General features: G+C 36.3%; 1 protein-coding gene across 12 annotated transcripts in view; it reads left to right on the forward strand.

Annotated features, from left to right (window-relative positions):
- Positions 1-14,809, forward strand: part of CRPPA (CDP-L-ribitol pyrophosphorylase A) — a 331,189-nt gene that overhangs the window by 105,036 nt on the left and 211,344 nt on the right. For 11 of the 12 annotated variants that reach the window (XR_004271443.1, XR_004271445.1, XR_004271444.1 and 8 more), the window contains 2 exons: positions 2,945-3,049; positions 10,456-10,501. Coding sequence is in view for 9 of the 12 variants with exons in the window: in XM_032286714.1 (XP_032142605.1) it covers positions 2,945-3,049; positions 10,456-10,501 (151 nt within the window). In the remaining 3 variants the exon portion in view is untranslated. The remainder of the gene's footprint in view (positions 1-2,944; positions 3,050-10,455; positions 10,502-14,809) is intronic. The other variant, XM_032286720.1, reaches the window with a different exon arrangement.

The raw sequence follows: 14,809 nt of genomic DNA on the forward strand, positions 1-14,809 counted from the left end.
TTTTCCTTTTGCTCCATTTTGCTGTTAACCTAATACTTAAGGTCTTAAAAAATGTGTAGGAAAGAAAACAATGCATGGGTAATAAAATTTCTTTGAGACTTTGGATGTAAGGAAAAGTTCATATTCTGCCCTCAAATTTGATAGCTCTCCTGGGAGTAGAATTCTTTGTTTAAAATCATTAACCTAAGAATTGTGAATAATTTGCTTCTTCTAAGTTTTATTGTTTCTATGAAGTCTAAGCTTGGATTACAGCTTGTTAGAGAATTTTTTTTTAAATGGGCTTGGCATATTTTCACCCATTAGCTTCCATACTCTCTTAATGTGGAAATTTAGTGTTTTCCATATTTGGAATATCTTGAATTACTTAGTTTTCCTCTTTTCCTGTTTTTCCTGAAATTTCAATCTTTTTATTTGGATATTTGACTTTGCTGATGAGTTATATGGCTCTTTCATTTTCTACTTTTTAAAATATTACCTTGTCACTTATTTCAAATTCTTTATCTTCTCAGATCCATAGTTTTTTAAAAACTACAGTTTCAGTCTCCTCAAGTGCTTTATTATTATTATTATTTTGCCATTTTGATCTTTCATGTTACAATCTTTTCTTGAGTGACAGTTAAATGTGGGTTTTCTGCTTATGTTTAACTAGGGTCTGGTTATACTTGGTGAGTTTTCTACGTGGGGTGTGTTGATGCGCTTCTCTATAAAATGACTGGGTTTGACCTGGCTTTTTGGGGGAATCTCTGATAAGTGTCCTTAGGGCTTTTGCCTGGGCAGAAGGCTATTTGACACTATTTTGGGTGGCCAAATTTGGGGAGGCAGTTGGTTTTCAGCGTCTATATGTTTGCATATATGTTTCTCATGTGATCATTGATATAATTATAACTATAATCCTCTCATGGTGAATCACAAATGTCAAAACATTTTGTGCAATACCCTCTGTCATTCGTTAACTTTCTTGACTAAAATCATCTTGCTAGTTGCTTTGTGTTTGTACCACCTTTCCTTGGTTCTTTTTCTCACTTTTCTCTTGGCCTTTGGATTAATTTACCATGTTAAATGATTTCATTTTATCACCACTATTGATTTCCTTTAAATAATCTCCTTCAAGTAACCTCCTTCAAATAATACTAGTTTATGGGCACCCAATAGGAGGTCACAAGAGAGGAGCCTGCAAGTGTTTATGAACTCGTTTCGCAATTGGTGGCACTGTAGCTGGGAACAGAGCATCAAGTATGTTTCACACCACTATCTGAGATTGGAAGGAAGTGCCTGTTTCTGTGTACTCCTTTCAGTATGGTACATTGTGAGTACTTTTAAGGCAATCCAGGGATATGTTTGATATTTTGCCCCTCTGGAGTGTGTCAGAAAGAGTTAAGGTTATTGCTAGTCATTTTAAAGATTTAACCATGTGTTAAACAGAACTTTGTTTATCGTACATACATCTCAATCACAAACTGCTAAACAATGGTTTACCAAACTCATCTCAACTTACTTGAATGTAACTAGTGTTCATAATAGTCTTTTAAAAATACCTAGATATGTTATTTTATGTAGTATATAAAAATAGAAGAATCAAACTGGGACTCTTCTGGTCAAATTAAGATTCTCTGTATATCTGGTCATATTTTGTTCATTGATTTTACAAATCACTAGTTAGAATTTTGTAACCTTCAGTATAATAAAATAGCTCTGGCAAGGGGTGCTTCATGTCATACTCATATTTGTTGCCTTCTTGCAATCCTTACATGGATATCCTATCTAAAATAAGTCTCTGCTGGGTGTAGTGGCTCACACCTGTAGTCCCAGGACTTTGGGAGGCTGAGGGGGACAGATCACCTGAGCTCAGGACTTCGAAACCTGCCTGGACAACATGGTGAAGCCCCATCTCAACTAAAATACAGAAACTGAGCTGAGTGTGGTGGTGGGCCCCTGTAATCCCAGCTACTAGGAAGGCTAAGGCAGGAGTATCACTTGAACTCTGGAGGTGGAGATTGCAGTGAGCTGAGATGGTGCCACTATACTCCAGCCTGGGTGACAGAGCAAGATTCTGTCTCAAAAAAGAAAAACAATGTAAGTGTGCCAAATGACTCAAACCTCTGTAACTTTGCATGGCACCTTTTGATTTAAATGTAATCCCCTTGTCCAGTTTTATTCTGCTGTTAGATGGAGATCAAGCTATTTCCTCTGATAGGCCTTCCTGATTTTATCTGCTGAGTTACCTGTAGACATTCTTCTAGTACTGCATCTATCTTCTAGACCTTAGTTCCTTGAGGGCACAATACATGTGTGATTTATCTTTATATATCTGGTGCTTAAAATAGAACTTGGAGACAGGCTAGGCACCCTGAGTATTGTTCAGCTGAATTGTGTTATTACTTGGATATTTTAATGGCTCTGCTTAAAATGCCAAAAAATATTTTATTTTTACTGAATTTTTGTGGTACCTTTACACTTTGTTTCACAATGAAATACTAAATGTTCCATACATATAAGCAAAATGTAAATAATTAAAAAGGACATTTTGATATTTTAAATATTAAAACAATAGAACTAGGACCTACAAATGTTCTGATATAAATATAAGATATGAGATTGAGATGTTGTAGATATATATTTATCAACAATTATGATAATCCTCAGCTATAACTTCAGATACTTTATAAACATGCTTGGAAATGTAACTTATATGCAAAGGAAACAAAGTACTCTATCTATTTTATACCTAAAACTATAGAGGAATCTGGAAGCTCAAATGATGATTGCAGTATTCCTACTCACAATTTGTTTTGCTTTTAGCTGTTGGGGATGTTATAACTCATTCAGTAGCTGATTAAATAGCTTGAGCTTTCTAGGCTCTTCCTTTGATTGCAGTTGATTATGAAATAAAAGGCTGAGTTTTACTTAAAATTGTTTTAGCTGAATTTTTTTTTTTCTACGCCAGTGTAGTGACTATGACTTGGAATTTGGAACTGAGTGTTTGCAGTTGGCCCTAAAATACTGTTGCACTAAAGCCAAACTTGTAGAAGGATCACCTGACCTCTGGAAGGTAAGAGGAGTGACACTTTGCTTGGGTTCTTTGCTGTGCTTTTATGTTTTTGTGTGGGTATACATTTAAAACCGGTAGTGCGTTTAGTGGGAGTTGCGGGAGTCTTACGGATTTACTGAAACATCAAAGTATATTATCGTTTCTATTGCTTGGCTTCAAGAAAATTCACTTTGAGATAATTTACTCAGACACATCTCATTTTAACCCGTGAGGTTGGTTTATTCACTTTTTTCTTTATCTTGCTCTCTGTAGATAGCTGTATTAGTCTGTTCTCATACTGATATAAAGAAATAACTGATATTGGGTAATTTATAAAGAAAAGAGCTCATAGTTCTGCAGGCTGTACAGGCAGCATAGCAGCTTCTGCTTCTTGGGAGGCCTCAGGAGGCTTCCAATCATGGCAGAAGGCAAAGGGGGAGTGAGACATTTCAAGTGGCCAGAGTAGGTGGACAGAGGCTTAGGGGTGGGTACCCACACACTTTTAAATGACCAGAAATCTGAGAACTCACTCACTATCACGAGAACAGCACCAAGGCAGAAATCTGTCCCCGTGATCCAGTCAGCTTCCACCAGGTCCCACCTCCATTATTAGAGATTACTATTCCACATGAGATTTGGGTGGGGACAGAAATCCAAACCATATCAGTAGCCTTTTCTCCCCCTTCCTTCACTCAGTTGGATTAAAGCTATAACTTGGCCCACCAATTGCAAGTATCAACATTTCCTTCCAGGCCCTGGGTGGTTGCTCCAACTTAATTGGGTTGAAAAGGCATCTGCCACAGTTCTGACCCAGTGTGGGTAGTGGCTGGATCCACTCTCTGCCCCACTGTGAGGAATTACACTGTTTCCTGTGGCAGGGCCCAGGTCTTCTAATGGCTAACTTTTTTTTTTTTTTTTTTTAAAGGGAGTTTCACTCTACTTGCCCAGGCTGGAATGTAGTGGTGCGGTCTCAGCTCACTGCATCCTCTGCCTCCTGGTTTCAAGCTATTCTACTGTGTCAGCCTCCCAAGTAGCTGGGATTACAGGTGCCAGCCACCATACCTGGCTAATTTTTGTATGCTTAGTGGAGACTCAGTTTCACCATGTTGGCCAGTCTGGTCTCATACTCCTGACCTCAGGCGATTCGCCCGCCCCTGCCTCTCCAAGTCCTGAGGATTCCAGTGTGAGCTACTGCACCTAGCCTAATGTACTTCATTTGGAGGGAATAGATAACTTATTGCCAAGAAGATAATGGCACTATCATACTGCATCTTCTTAGCAAGGCCAGGGATGGTTTAGAGTGTGATTCCTTGTTTCATTAGTTGAATTGAATAGTGTATTTGGAAATAAAAATTGTAAGGGCCATTTCATAATCTTGAAATAAATTTTGCTGCTTTTGAGATAATGATTGTAGTCTTTGGAAATCTTTACGAAACATCCATCAATCTGATTAGTAAAGATTCATTCTGAGTCTATAAGCATATTTTCTTACTCATTTTTAAAACAGAAACCCCTATAAGTTGATGAGTTATTTTGCACAGTAACATGATTTGCCTCACTGCCTGCTACGATTATCTCAGAATAATCTTAAATACTTAAAATGTTGAATTCTAAGACTCCAAAATATTGACATGTTTGGATTATTGCCTGGTAGAGAAAATTTATGTAGTATTACTGTTCACTTAAGGACAACCTAAAATGCCTGCCTGCTGGGTTAACTGTCATCAACCTAGCAGGCAAACATTTTAGTCATCCTTTTCTATATATGGCAAACATTTTATTTATCATTTTTACTCATCATATATATATAGATATAGATACAGATATGTATCAATAGTAATATGAATATTATCATTTTTGGCAATTTCCAATTAGATGTTTCATTAAAGATTCTGACCCACATTCTTTTGGAACCCCTTTGGCTGTCTCACAGACCTAATTTGAAGACCAAGAAAAGACGTGGAAAGTCTAAGGCATTTTATTGCTACTAATATGTCAAACTAATATGTACTCCCTGGTCTCACTTCTGACATCTTTGGGGCTGTGTTCTGAGCCTTCCTCAAGTTTGTAAACCACTCTTGAGATCTGTGGATGAAAGGGAAGCAGCACATTACTCTCTGAATGTTTCATTCCATCTTCAGTGTTTTCTTTTGGGTGAGGTGTTCATATTTCTCTTTTCTCTCCAGCTTGGACTCTAAAAGGCCCACCATGCTTTGGATTGGGGAAAATGTCTTACAGATTGACATTATGAGGGTTTTTTGTTTGTTAGTATCACATTTTTTTTCCTGTTACGTGATACCAGAATGCAAATACTGCAGTTGTTTTCAGCTTCCCTTTTTTCTCTGCCTCTTGTCTCATCTTTGACTTGTCTTTTTCATAGCTAATTATTTTCATAGTTAACCATTTAGCTATGAAATAGCTAAATATTTTCATAACTAATTATTTAACCCCTTTTGATTACATTGTATGATTTGTCTTTAGGCTTTTACTTTAATTTTGTGATCTATTTTGTATGGTAGCGGTATTTGTTTTACACAGCAATGGAGTTTACACTTTGAAATTAGTGTACTAAGTCTGCACTAATTCCAAAGAAGCTGCTTTTTTTAAAAAAAAAAAAATTGGATCTGAAAAATTCTAGTACAATTATGCTGAACTGGTACTGGATTCAGATGGCATGGCCATGTTCTTGGAACATGACTCAAAAATATGACAGTAGAAGACACACTTGGACATAATTGAGGCATTTTATAACCATTGTACAGTGTAAAGCAAAGGAGGATTCTGAAACATGGAGCAATACACCTTCCCTTTCTTCTCAAAAGTTATGGATTTCACTTCACACTGGGTGAAAGACTGACTTGAAATTTCTGAGGATTGCATGTCTTACTAGAATTTCAGTAGCAGTAGAATTTCAGTTGCCCCCAGAAATTCCAGAAGGATTATTTTGTATTTTATTTGATTTAATTAATTCTTTTTGTTTGTTTGTTTGGGATGGATTATTGCTCTGTCGCCAAGGCTGCAGGGCAGTGGCATCATCTTGGCTCACTGCAACCTCTGCCTTCTGGGTTCAAGTGATTCTCCTGCCTCAGCCTCCCAAATAGCTAGGACTACAGGCACACGCCACTATGCCTGGCTAATTTTTGTTTTTTTAGTAGAGACGGACTCTTGCCATTGTTGACCAGGCTGGTCTTTATTTCGTATTTTATAAATACATTTTGGTAAAAGTAAAAAATAAACATTCTGGGTTGATGTCACCTTCCTGTGCTATCTCTTCTGGGGTCTGGAGATATTAGTTTTTTTTTGTTTTTTTGTTTTTTTTTTTTTTCTCCTTTGAAATCACCATGCAGTGTAGAAAATGACTGCAGTATCCCACTCTCCCCTTCAAGGATGGTGAGCACTGAAGAACACAGGCCTGGCTCTAGGAATAGGAATCAGCTGTCTTGCTTCCCTGGAGTAGCCTTGCTTTGACAGGCCCAAGTAAACACTACCATTTTTGTGAGATTTCATCTAGTCTGCACAACAACTTGAGTCCCTTTAACTTAGTTATTTTTGGCCCCATGTATTTTTAATTAGCTTGGTCTCTTACTACACTGTACAGACCTAATTGAATGGACTTCTTGTTTCTCAATGTCAAAACTGTCTTCAAGCCATGAAAGATTAACGACAAGTTATGGAAGATATTTAACCACTGTGTTCCATTGTCTGAAAGTGCTTTTTTAGGAGTTTCTGAAGTTTTTGTATAATCACGGTGTTACTGGAATGAATGACTTTTGAGGATTCTTTTTGTTGGGGGAATATATTTTTTTAGGTCCAAGTATTTTAGCATCTGTTTAAGAACAAAAGAAACAAAATAGTCTCTACTTGGTTTTTGTAACTTCAAAAACACAATGTGGTAACATTGTTTGTCTTTAGATATTTTTATATCATTATCCAGTATTTTTACATAGGTATCCAGAAAAGAATATTTTCTGTATGTATACAATAAGGAAATAAGTTCTGAAAAATCTATACTTAATAAACTTCCTGCTGTCTTTAAAATGCAAGTTTTGCTAAACATTCAAGTTACCACTTTATTGTGAAGGGAAAGATGGGAGAACATTATGTCTTGTCTGTCTGAAGTTATTGAAGATAGTGACCAACAGGCTGCGTTCTTATAGTTGTGGGGTTTTTTTTGTTTTGTTTTGTTTTGTTTTGCTATTTTATGTTTCAACACAGAAAAACAACATGTGGATGTGATAGCTTCAGCCAGAGTGTACCTTGAAGTAGCTAAGAACCCTGGTCTAGGAATGAGAAAACAATTATATGTATAGGTCTGAGTTCAGGATTCTTTTTCTATGGAACTTCTTTTTAAAGCTAAACATGTTACTCAGCTGAAAGGGCACACAGAAGCTCAGTCAAACAAAATAGAGAAAAATTGAGCTGAACTAGGTGAGTGCCAGGTGTTGGGTTGGAATTTCAGCTGCACAGAACACCTTTCCTCTTCTTCAGGTGGTCCCTGAGGCTCTGGTGAGCACAGTCTGAAAAGCAGCAAATTAGAGGATTGACTTTCTTTCTCATCACTACAGGATTGATTTTTTTAAAAGTAATTTTTCATAATAGGGTATTGTGGAAGGTCAAAGGAAGACTACTTATGCTAATAGAACAAAATGAATACTCATTGTCAGGGTGTTGGGTTTTTTAAATTAAAATAAGGACAACCCATATTGCTGTAAAATTTAGATGGAAAAAATGGATACCCCGTCAATTGAGAATTACAACATTTTCCAGTCACACTGCTTTTGAAGCATGTTAGCTATGTAGGAAAAAAATAAGGCTAATGGGACTTTAAATGTTTATAAGATACATTTTCTGTCATTTACTTATGTTCAATCAGTATTTGTTGAGATACAATTGAGGTATTCAACAAAGCTCCTTGTAAAATATGTTAATAAAAGTTAAAAAAACCTTAGTGTATGGTAGATATCCGTAGCCTATAGGAAAAGGCTGACAGAAAAAAATTCAGAAGTCTTTCTTGTTTATGCCAGTTAATTAACATTAAAATAGAAAAAAATCTCTGCATAGTAAAAAATGTATTTTATACTGAAGGCTGACTCCACTGCAAAAATTAAATCTTGAATGTAATCTAGAAAAGTCATGTTAGAATCTGAGAACTTTTCTATAAATCCAGAAATCTATCATTAAAAACTGTTTGAAAATGTAAGGTACATTCCTATTCTATTTTAATGTAGAATGCAGTTTTACCCTTCAAAGCAGGAGGGAATAGAAAACCAACTAGGCATATAATTTCTGTTGTGAATTTATCCTATGTAACAAACTATTACTGTAGAAGAAAAATTCTCACATTGCAAATATTGAGGCCTAATTTCAGATACATAGTTAACTTTACATATTCATTAAAAGAAAGAAACACTAACTCCATTCAACTTTACAAAAAAATTTCTTAACTAAAATGAATCTCCACGTTAAGGATTTTTGTTGAAGTTTCTCTCTCTATCTCTCTCTCTCTCTCTCTCTCTCTCTCTCTCTCTCTCTCCCTCTCTCCCTCTCCCCCTCCATTCCCAGCACTTAAAACAGAGCCCAGAACACAGTAATGTTTTGATGAATTATTTGTTGAATAAATTAGACAGTACGTAATTTGATTTGGTAAAATGCAAAGCATGGACCTTGAACTGTCTGTTTTCTATCATATTTCTTCCGCCAGGTAGGAGAATTACATTATAGATCACTAACTAGGAGTCACTAGTTTTGGTTGACATGTACTTGTTTTAGAGACACGATAGTATGTCACATTTTAATAGATTGGTTGAATTGCTTGAACAACTTTTTATCTGTGTTATCAAGTTAGTTGCTACTTTATTTCTGGATAGTGAGATACAGTTGAGGTCCAGGATTTACCTGCCAGGATAAAGGCATAGCAGAGCAATCTATTTTGGATAGAAGTGCAGTAGCCCACTTCACTAAACAAAGTTCCTGTACAAATCTTGTAGTTAGCTAATCTGGAGGATAAAAAGTCCAATTTCATAAGAACAGTCAGGTAATAATGTGGGAATTTCTCAAAATGAGTTTTTAGAACACTTGCATCATAAATACCTTGGTACTTAAAAGTAGCACCAGAAGGACACATGCACACAAATGTTCATTGCAGCATTGTTTACAATAACAAAGACTTGGAACCAACCCAAATGCCCATTGATGATAGACTGGACAGGGAAAATGTGGCACATATACACCATGGAATACTATGCAGCCATCAAAAACGATGAGTTCGTGTCCTTTGCAGGGACATGGATGAACCTGCAAACCATAATTCTCAGCAAACTGACACAAGAATGGAAAATCAAACCGCATGTTCTCACTCATAGGCAGGTGTTGAATAATGAGAACACATGGACACAGGGAGGGGAGAATCACACACTGGGGTCTGTCGGGGGCGGGGAATAGGGGAGGGACAGTAGGGGTTGGGGAGTTGGGGAGAGATAGCATGGGGAGAAATGTCAGATATAGGTGATGGGGAGGAGGTAGCAAATCACACTGCCATGTGTGTACCTATGCAACAATCTTGCATGTTTTTTCACATGTACCCTGAAACCTAAAATGCAATAAAAAAAAAAATTGCTATCCAAAAAAAAAGTAGCTTCTAAGAACTTATAAAAGCTTATTAATACTGAGTCGTCATTTACTATGTATTTCAGTTCTGTGATACAGAATTAATTATGCACCACAGTGCACTTACATGTTCTGTACCTGAGCTCAGTGGGTGGGAGTCTTTGAAGTATCTGCCATAGAACAGACACATACTATGGTGGCAGGTTACATTACAAGGAACAGATTATAGTTATTAAGAGGCTGCATGTTTTTAAGGAAAGATTATCGCTGTTGTTAGGCACATAGGGATATGCTATATGCTCTATTTTAGCCACATTTTAATAAAAATCTTAGAAGGTAAATCTTACCTAGGTATGTATGGATACATTCAATTCAGAAGTAAGTCCCTCTTAACATATATTGATCTTTCAGAATTATTTCAGCTAAGCCAGCAACTCAGTAGCTTTTTTGTTATACAGAGACTTCCACCCTACCTTTTTTTTTTCTAGTATAAAACCTCATTATTATGCAGTCATGTTAACACTGTTGTTTAAGCACTACCACATTTTCTTTGCATATGATACTTGAGTTACATTAAGATTTCAGTAACCACTGCCATATAATATCTCAGTTTATTCAGAGATTTAAAAACACAAATCAACCATTTGTAGAAATAGAATATATTTTTATGTGAATTTGCTGATGTTTTTCTAATTTAGAAAATGTCAGTATTAAATGTTTATAGTTTGTGAAAAATCAAGAATGTCCTTGAGGGCATTATTTTATGGCTTGCACATTCCTTCCTGCTCTGTTAAGTCTAATGAAGTTTATCTGTCCTTTAGGTGACCTACAAACGAGATCTGTATGCGGTTGAATCGATTATTAAAGGTATGTTTGGCCTTATGACTGTCAGTTCCTGTGTTTCAAAAATGTAAGCCAATTCAGAATTTCTTGACTGTTTAAATCCCAGCAATCTTGAAAGCAGAAAAGCTTGTAGGCCCCCAAGTTCTTTCATGTGTTTTAAAAAAATAATTATATTTTATGTTGTTTCCTGCTTGTGAAATAGCACTTATTATGATGTCACATTGATTTTAATTTTTATAAAGGAAATACTTTATTAACCTGAGGAAAATATAGAACATTGATACTATTAGAAAGAAAACAGAAAAAACTGATTTATATAATTTGGTAAAGGTCTCACTTCATTTTTACTTTTTTTGATGGACCCTTGCTCTGTCACCCAGGCTGGAGTGCAGTGGCGTGATCTTGGCTCACTGCAACCTCCACCTCCCAGATTCAAGCAATTCTCCTGCATCAGCCCCCCGAGTAGGTAAGATCATAGGTGCATGCCACCATGCCCAGCTAATTTTTTGTATCTTTAGTAGAGGTGGGGTTTTACCATGTTGGCCAGGCCCAAACTCCTGACCACATGGTCTGCCTGCCTCAACCTCCCAAAGTGCTGGGACTACAGGCATCAGCCACTGCTCCCAGCCCATTTTTACTATTAAGGGGACTGCCCTCTCCCCCTTAACAGTGTTGTGTTGGTACATAACATAGCATCTTCTATATGAGAAACACTGTTTTTCCTAACTAGATATATCAGGCTGGACATGGTGATTTTTTAAGTTTCTTTTTGGTTTGGACAATGACTACAATTTTGTAATTGTAGATATCACACATGCGATAACCCTTTTTTAGTTCTTTTTCTTCTCTGATTCAAAGGTCTCAGCTAAATAGAGGTAGTTTATTTAATAAGCAGTAAGTATTTGTTATTTTGCTTAACACTATGCAAGGAATGTAATTACGATGTGCTAGGGACAGTCTTTGTATATTTTTGTAACCTATTAATTAAATCAGCTTTCTCAGTCTTGGCACTCTATTGGCATTTTAGTCTGGAAAAGTCTAAGCTGTGTGGACTGTTGTGTGGATTACAAGTTGTTTAGCAGCATGCCCGGCCTCTGTACACAAGCTTTCAGAAGTATCCATCCCTCACTCCCCTCCCTCTGGTTTTGACAATCAAAGATGTTTTCTGGTATAGCCAAACGTTCCCTAGGAAAAAGACAGTTCCCCTAATAGAGAACCACTATTTTTAAATATGTACTCGTAGCAAAATCAAAGGTGTTCGCTCCAAACCTTAAACATGTGTAATGCTTTACAATATGTTAGAAACTGATTTATTTGAAAATAGATTATGGCTAGAACTATGTGCTCAGGTTTTCATTGAGAGATGAACTTCTAAATTCAAACTTTTATTGAAATAGGAGAAAGTACTTAATCTGCATTCTGAGTTCATCAGTTTATTTAAAAAATTTGGGAAACCGTATTTAACAATCAATGGACTTCACATTGAGAAAATGCAAATCTTTTCTCTGATTATGAAAATATATTTGTGGTTTACCCTCAAGTTCTTTGTCCTTCAAGGATATTTTGTTTCAAACAATTAATGTACTATAACTTATGCATCTGTGTATGTGTATGTAAACAGATCATTTATAGCTATAAATCAAAATGTTGACATATATTTACATATGAACCAAGCAATGTGTAAACATTTCTCTGGAAAAGTCAGCTAAACCATCATGTGGTTGGTCATGTCCTCAACACAAGGAAATATAAAATTCAGTTTGGTTTCTTTACAGAGCTTCTTTGTATGTACAACCTAGGAAAAATGGAAATGATTTTTTATCAGCAATTAGTAAGGAGTTTGACTGAGAAGTCTAATTGCAATACTTGGCCTATATATTATCTGAGCCTTCTTAAAACGTAAAACCTATACTTCAAGTGTAATTGTAGGGGCTATGACTTTGGAAATTGTTCGCAGAAATGTCTTTTATTTATGTAATAGGTTCTGATCTGCTACTTTTATTTTTAAGGGATTTAGAACAAGTTCTTCTTTTATTCTTAGGGAAGATAATCCGAACTGCCTAGTGTAAATATCTGATTAAGGTCAACAAATTTGTTAGTTTCTTTATACTTTAGGGTTTGTATATCTAATAACTTCCCAGCACATTCTCATGCTTCTGGTACACTTAGAGGATCACTACTGTGGGACCTTCCTAATCTCAGTGAATGTCCTAGACCAGTAGCATTGTGATTACCTGAGAACTAGAATCTCAGGCCCCACCTCATTCAATCAGAGTTTGCATTTTAACAGGAGCTCTGGTTGATTAGTTTGTACATTAAATTCCAGATGCCTTCCTCTAGGCTGCTCCTCAGTCTTATAGGTTACTTATTTCTAAAAAATATCTTTTTTGCATTAAAGCTTTAAGTCTTACGATCCTCTCCCAGCTATAATGCTTGTTTGCTCACCTGAGATAAGCCATTCCATTTATGACTTGTACTCAAGACTATCTCTGATGGTAGAAATGCCTCTGTGGTCATAGAAAAGAGAGAACTCTTGGATTAAAAACAAAAAATAAAATATAATAAAGCACATAGCATACTGTGAGAGCTGTATATTTACCTAGTGATTTTCCTAGTGATTAATCAGTTATTAATTTTTCTAGTGATTTTCCTAGTGATTAATCAAAGATATTTCGAGAAACAGAATCAGTAGGATATACAGAGCTATAGCTAAGATATATACATATATACATAGATTAATTATGAGGGATGGGCTCAGGTGATGATGGAGGCTAAGCTCCACGATCTGCCAGCTGCAAGCTGGAGGCCCAGGAAAGCCAGTGGTAGACTTCCAGTGGAAAGGCCTGAGAAGTAGGGGATTCAATGGTATGAATCCCTGTCTGAGTCCCAAGAAGACCCAAGAATGTGTCTCTGCCCTAGAAGAAAATCTGCATTTCCTTTGCCTTTTTGTTCTATTCAGGATCTCAGAGGATTGGATGATGCCCACACACTTGAGTGAAGGTGATCTTCTGAGTTGTCCAATTCAAATTCTAACCTATTCTGGAAACACCCTCATAGACACACTTAAGAAAAATGTTTTACCAGCTATTTGGGCATCCCTTAGCCAGATGTAATTGACACATAAAATTAACCATTTTTATGACACAATGAACTATGTTCAAAGTATTTTTTAGGAACGGTTACTATTACACAGCATTTATTGGGCACTTACTTTGTGCTGGACATTGTTTGAAGCGTTTTATGTATATTATCTCTTTCTCTCTTTTTTTTTTCAAGAACTTCATGTTATATTACAAGTAGTGTTATTGTTTTCGTATAATAGAATATTTGAGGGTTAGAAAGCAAATTCTGACTTGAGAAAGATAATTGTTAACCGCAAGTCTCTGCCTCAGGCAAGTTAGCTCTCTTTATATTTCTATTTTTCCCCCTCCTTTAAATAGAGATTGTACAAATTCCCTTATCTGAAACCTTTGGGCTATATATGTCTTAGAATTTGGAATAATTTGTACTTCTAGAAGCTACTGCAGTACATCATATGTTATATCACATCCCCAGTGGGATTTTGGATACCACCACAAAGTGAAACTTAAGATGCATAAATGTTTATGCTCAGTGCAGTAATAAAGACCATAGAGCTTCTAAGGCAGTTCAAGTTCAGGACTGATTTTGCCACTCGATTTATGTAAAAACAATTGTTTATTATGGTTTTAAAAGCTTCTTGGATTTCAGCATTGCCTGTAACACTGTATGAACCTGGTTTTTTGTTTGTTTGTTTTTTGGTTGAGACAGAATCTCACTTTGTTGCCAGGCTGGAGTGCAGTGGTACAATCTAGGCTCTTTCACCTCCTGGATTCAAGCAATTCTCCTGCCTCAGCCTCTCGGGTGGCTGGGACTACAGGTGCACAACACCAAACCCAGCTAATTTTTGTATTTTTAGTAGGGACGGGGTTTCACCATGTTGGCCAGGGTGGTCTCAATCTCTTGAGAAATGTCTAATTTTTAGGTTGCATCCCCTAACATTTAATTGAGTTGAATTACATGATAGGCTAATAGATGCAGTTGCAGTTTTCCCTAGACTCTAAGGGATTTTATGGCCCTTCTCTCCTGCCTTACCACTCTTCTTGCTCCCAACAGATGCTTATAGGGAACAAGAATATCTATTACTATATGTTTTTTTTTCTTTTTGAACAGAGAAATTCTATAGCATTTGAGCATTATTTATCAGGATTTAAAACCAAGACGGGGAGGACACTGGACTCATGCTAGGTGCCTTACACGTTACATGCTATCTACTTACTCTTTACAATCACACTAAAATACTATTGCTCTCAT

Source organism: Sapajus apella, unplaced genomic scaffold (assembly GCF_009761245.1).
Source record: "Sapajus apella isolate SASKATOON/1434 unplaced genomic scaffold, GSC_monkey_1.0 scaffold19, whole genome shotgun sequence".
Taxonomy (NCBI): Eukaryota; Metazoa; Chordata; class Mammalia; order Primates; family Cebidae; genus Sapajus; species Sapajus apella.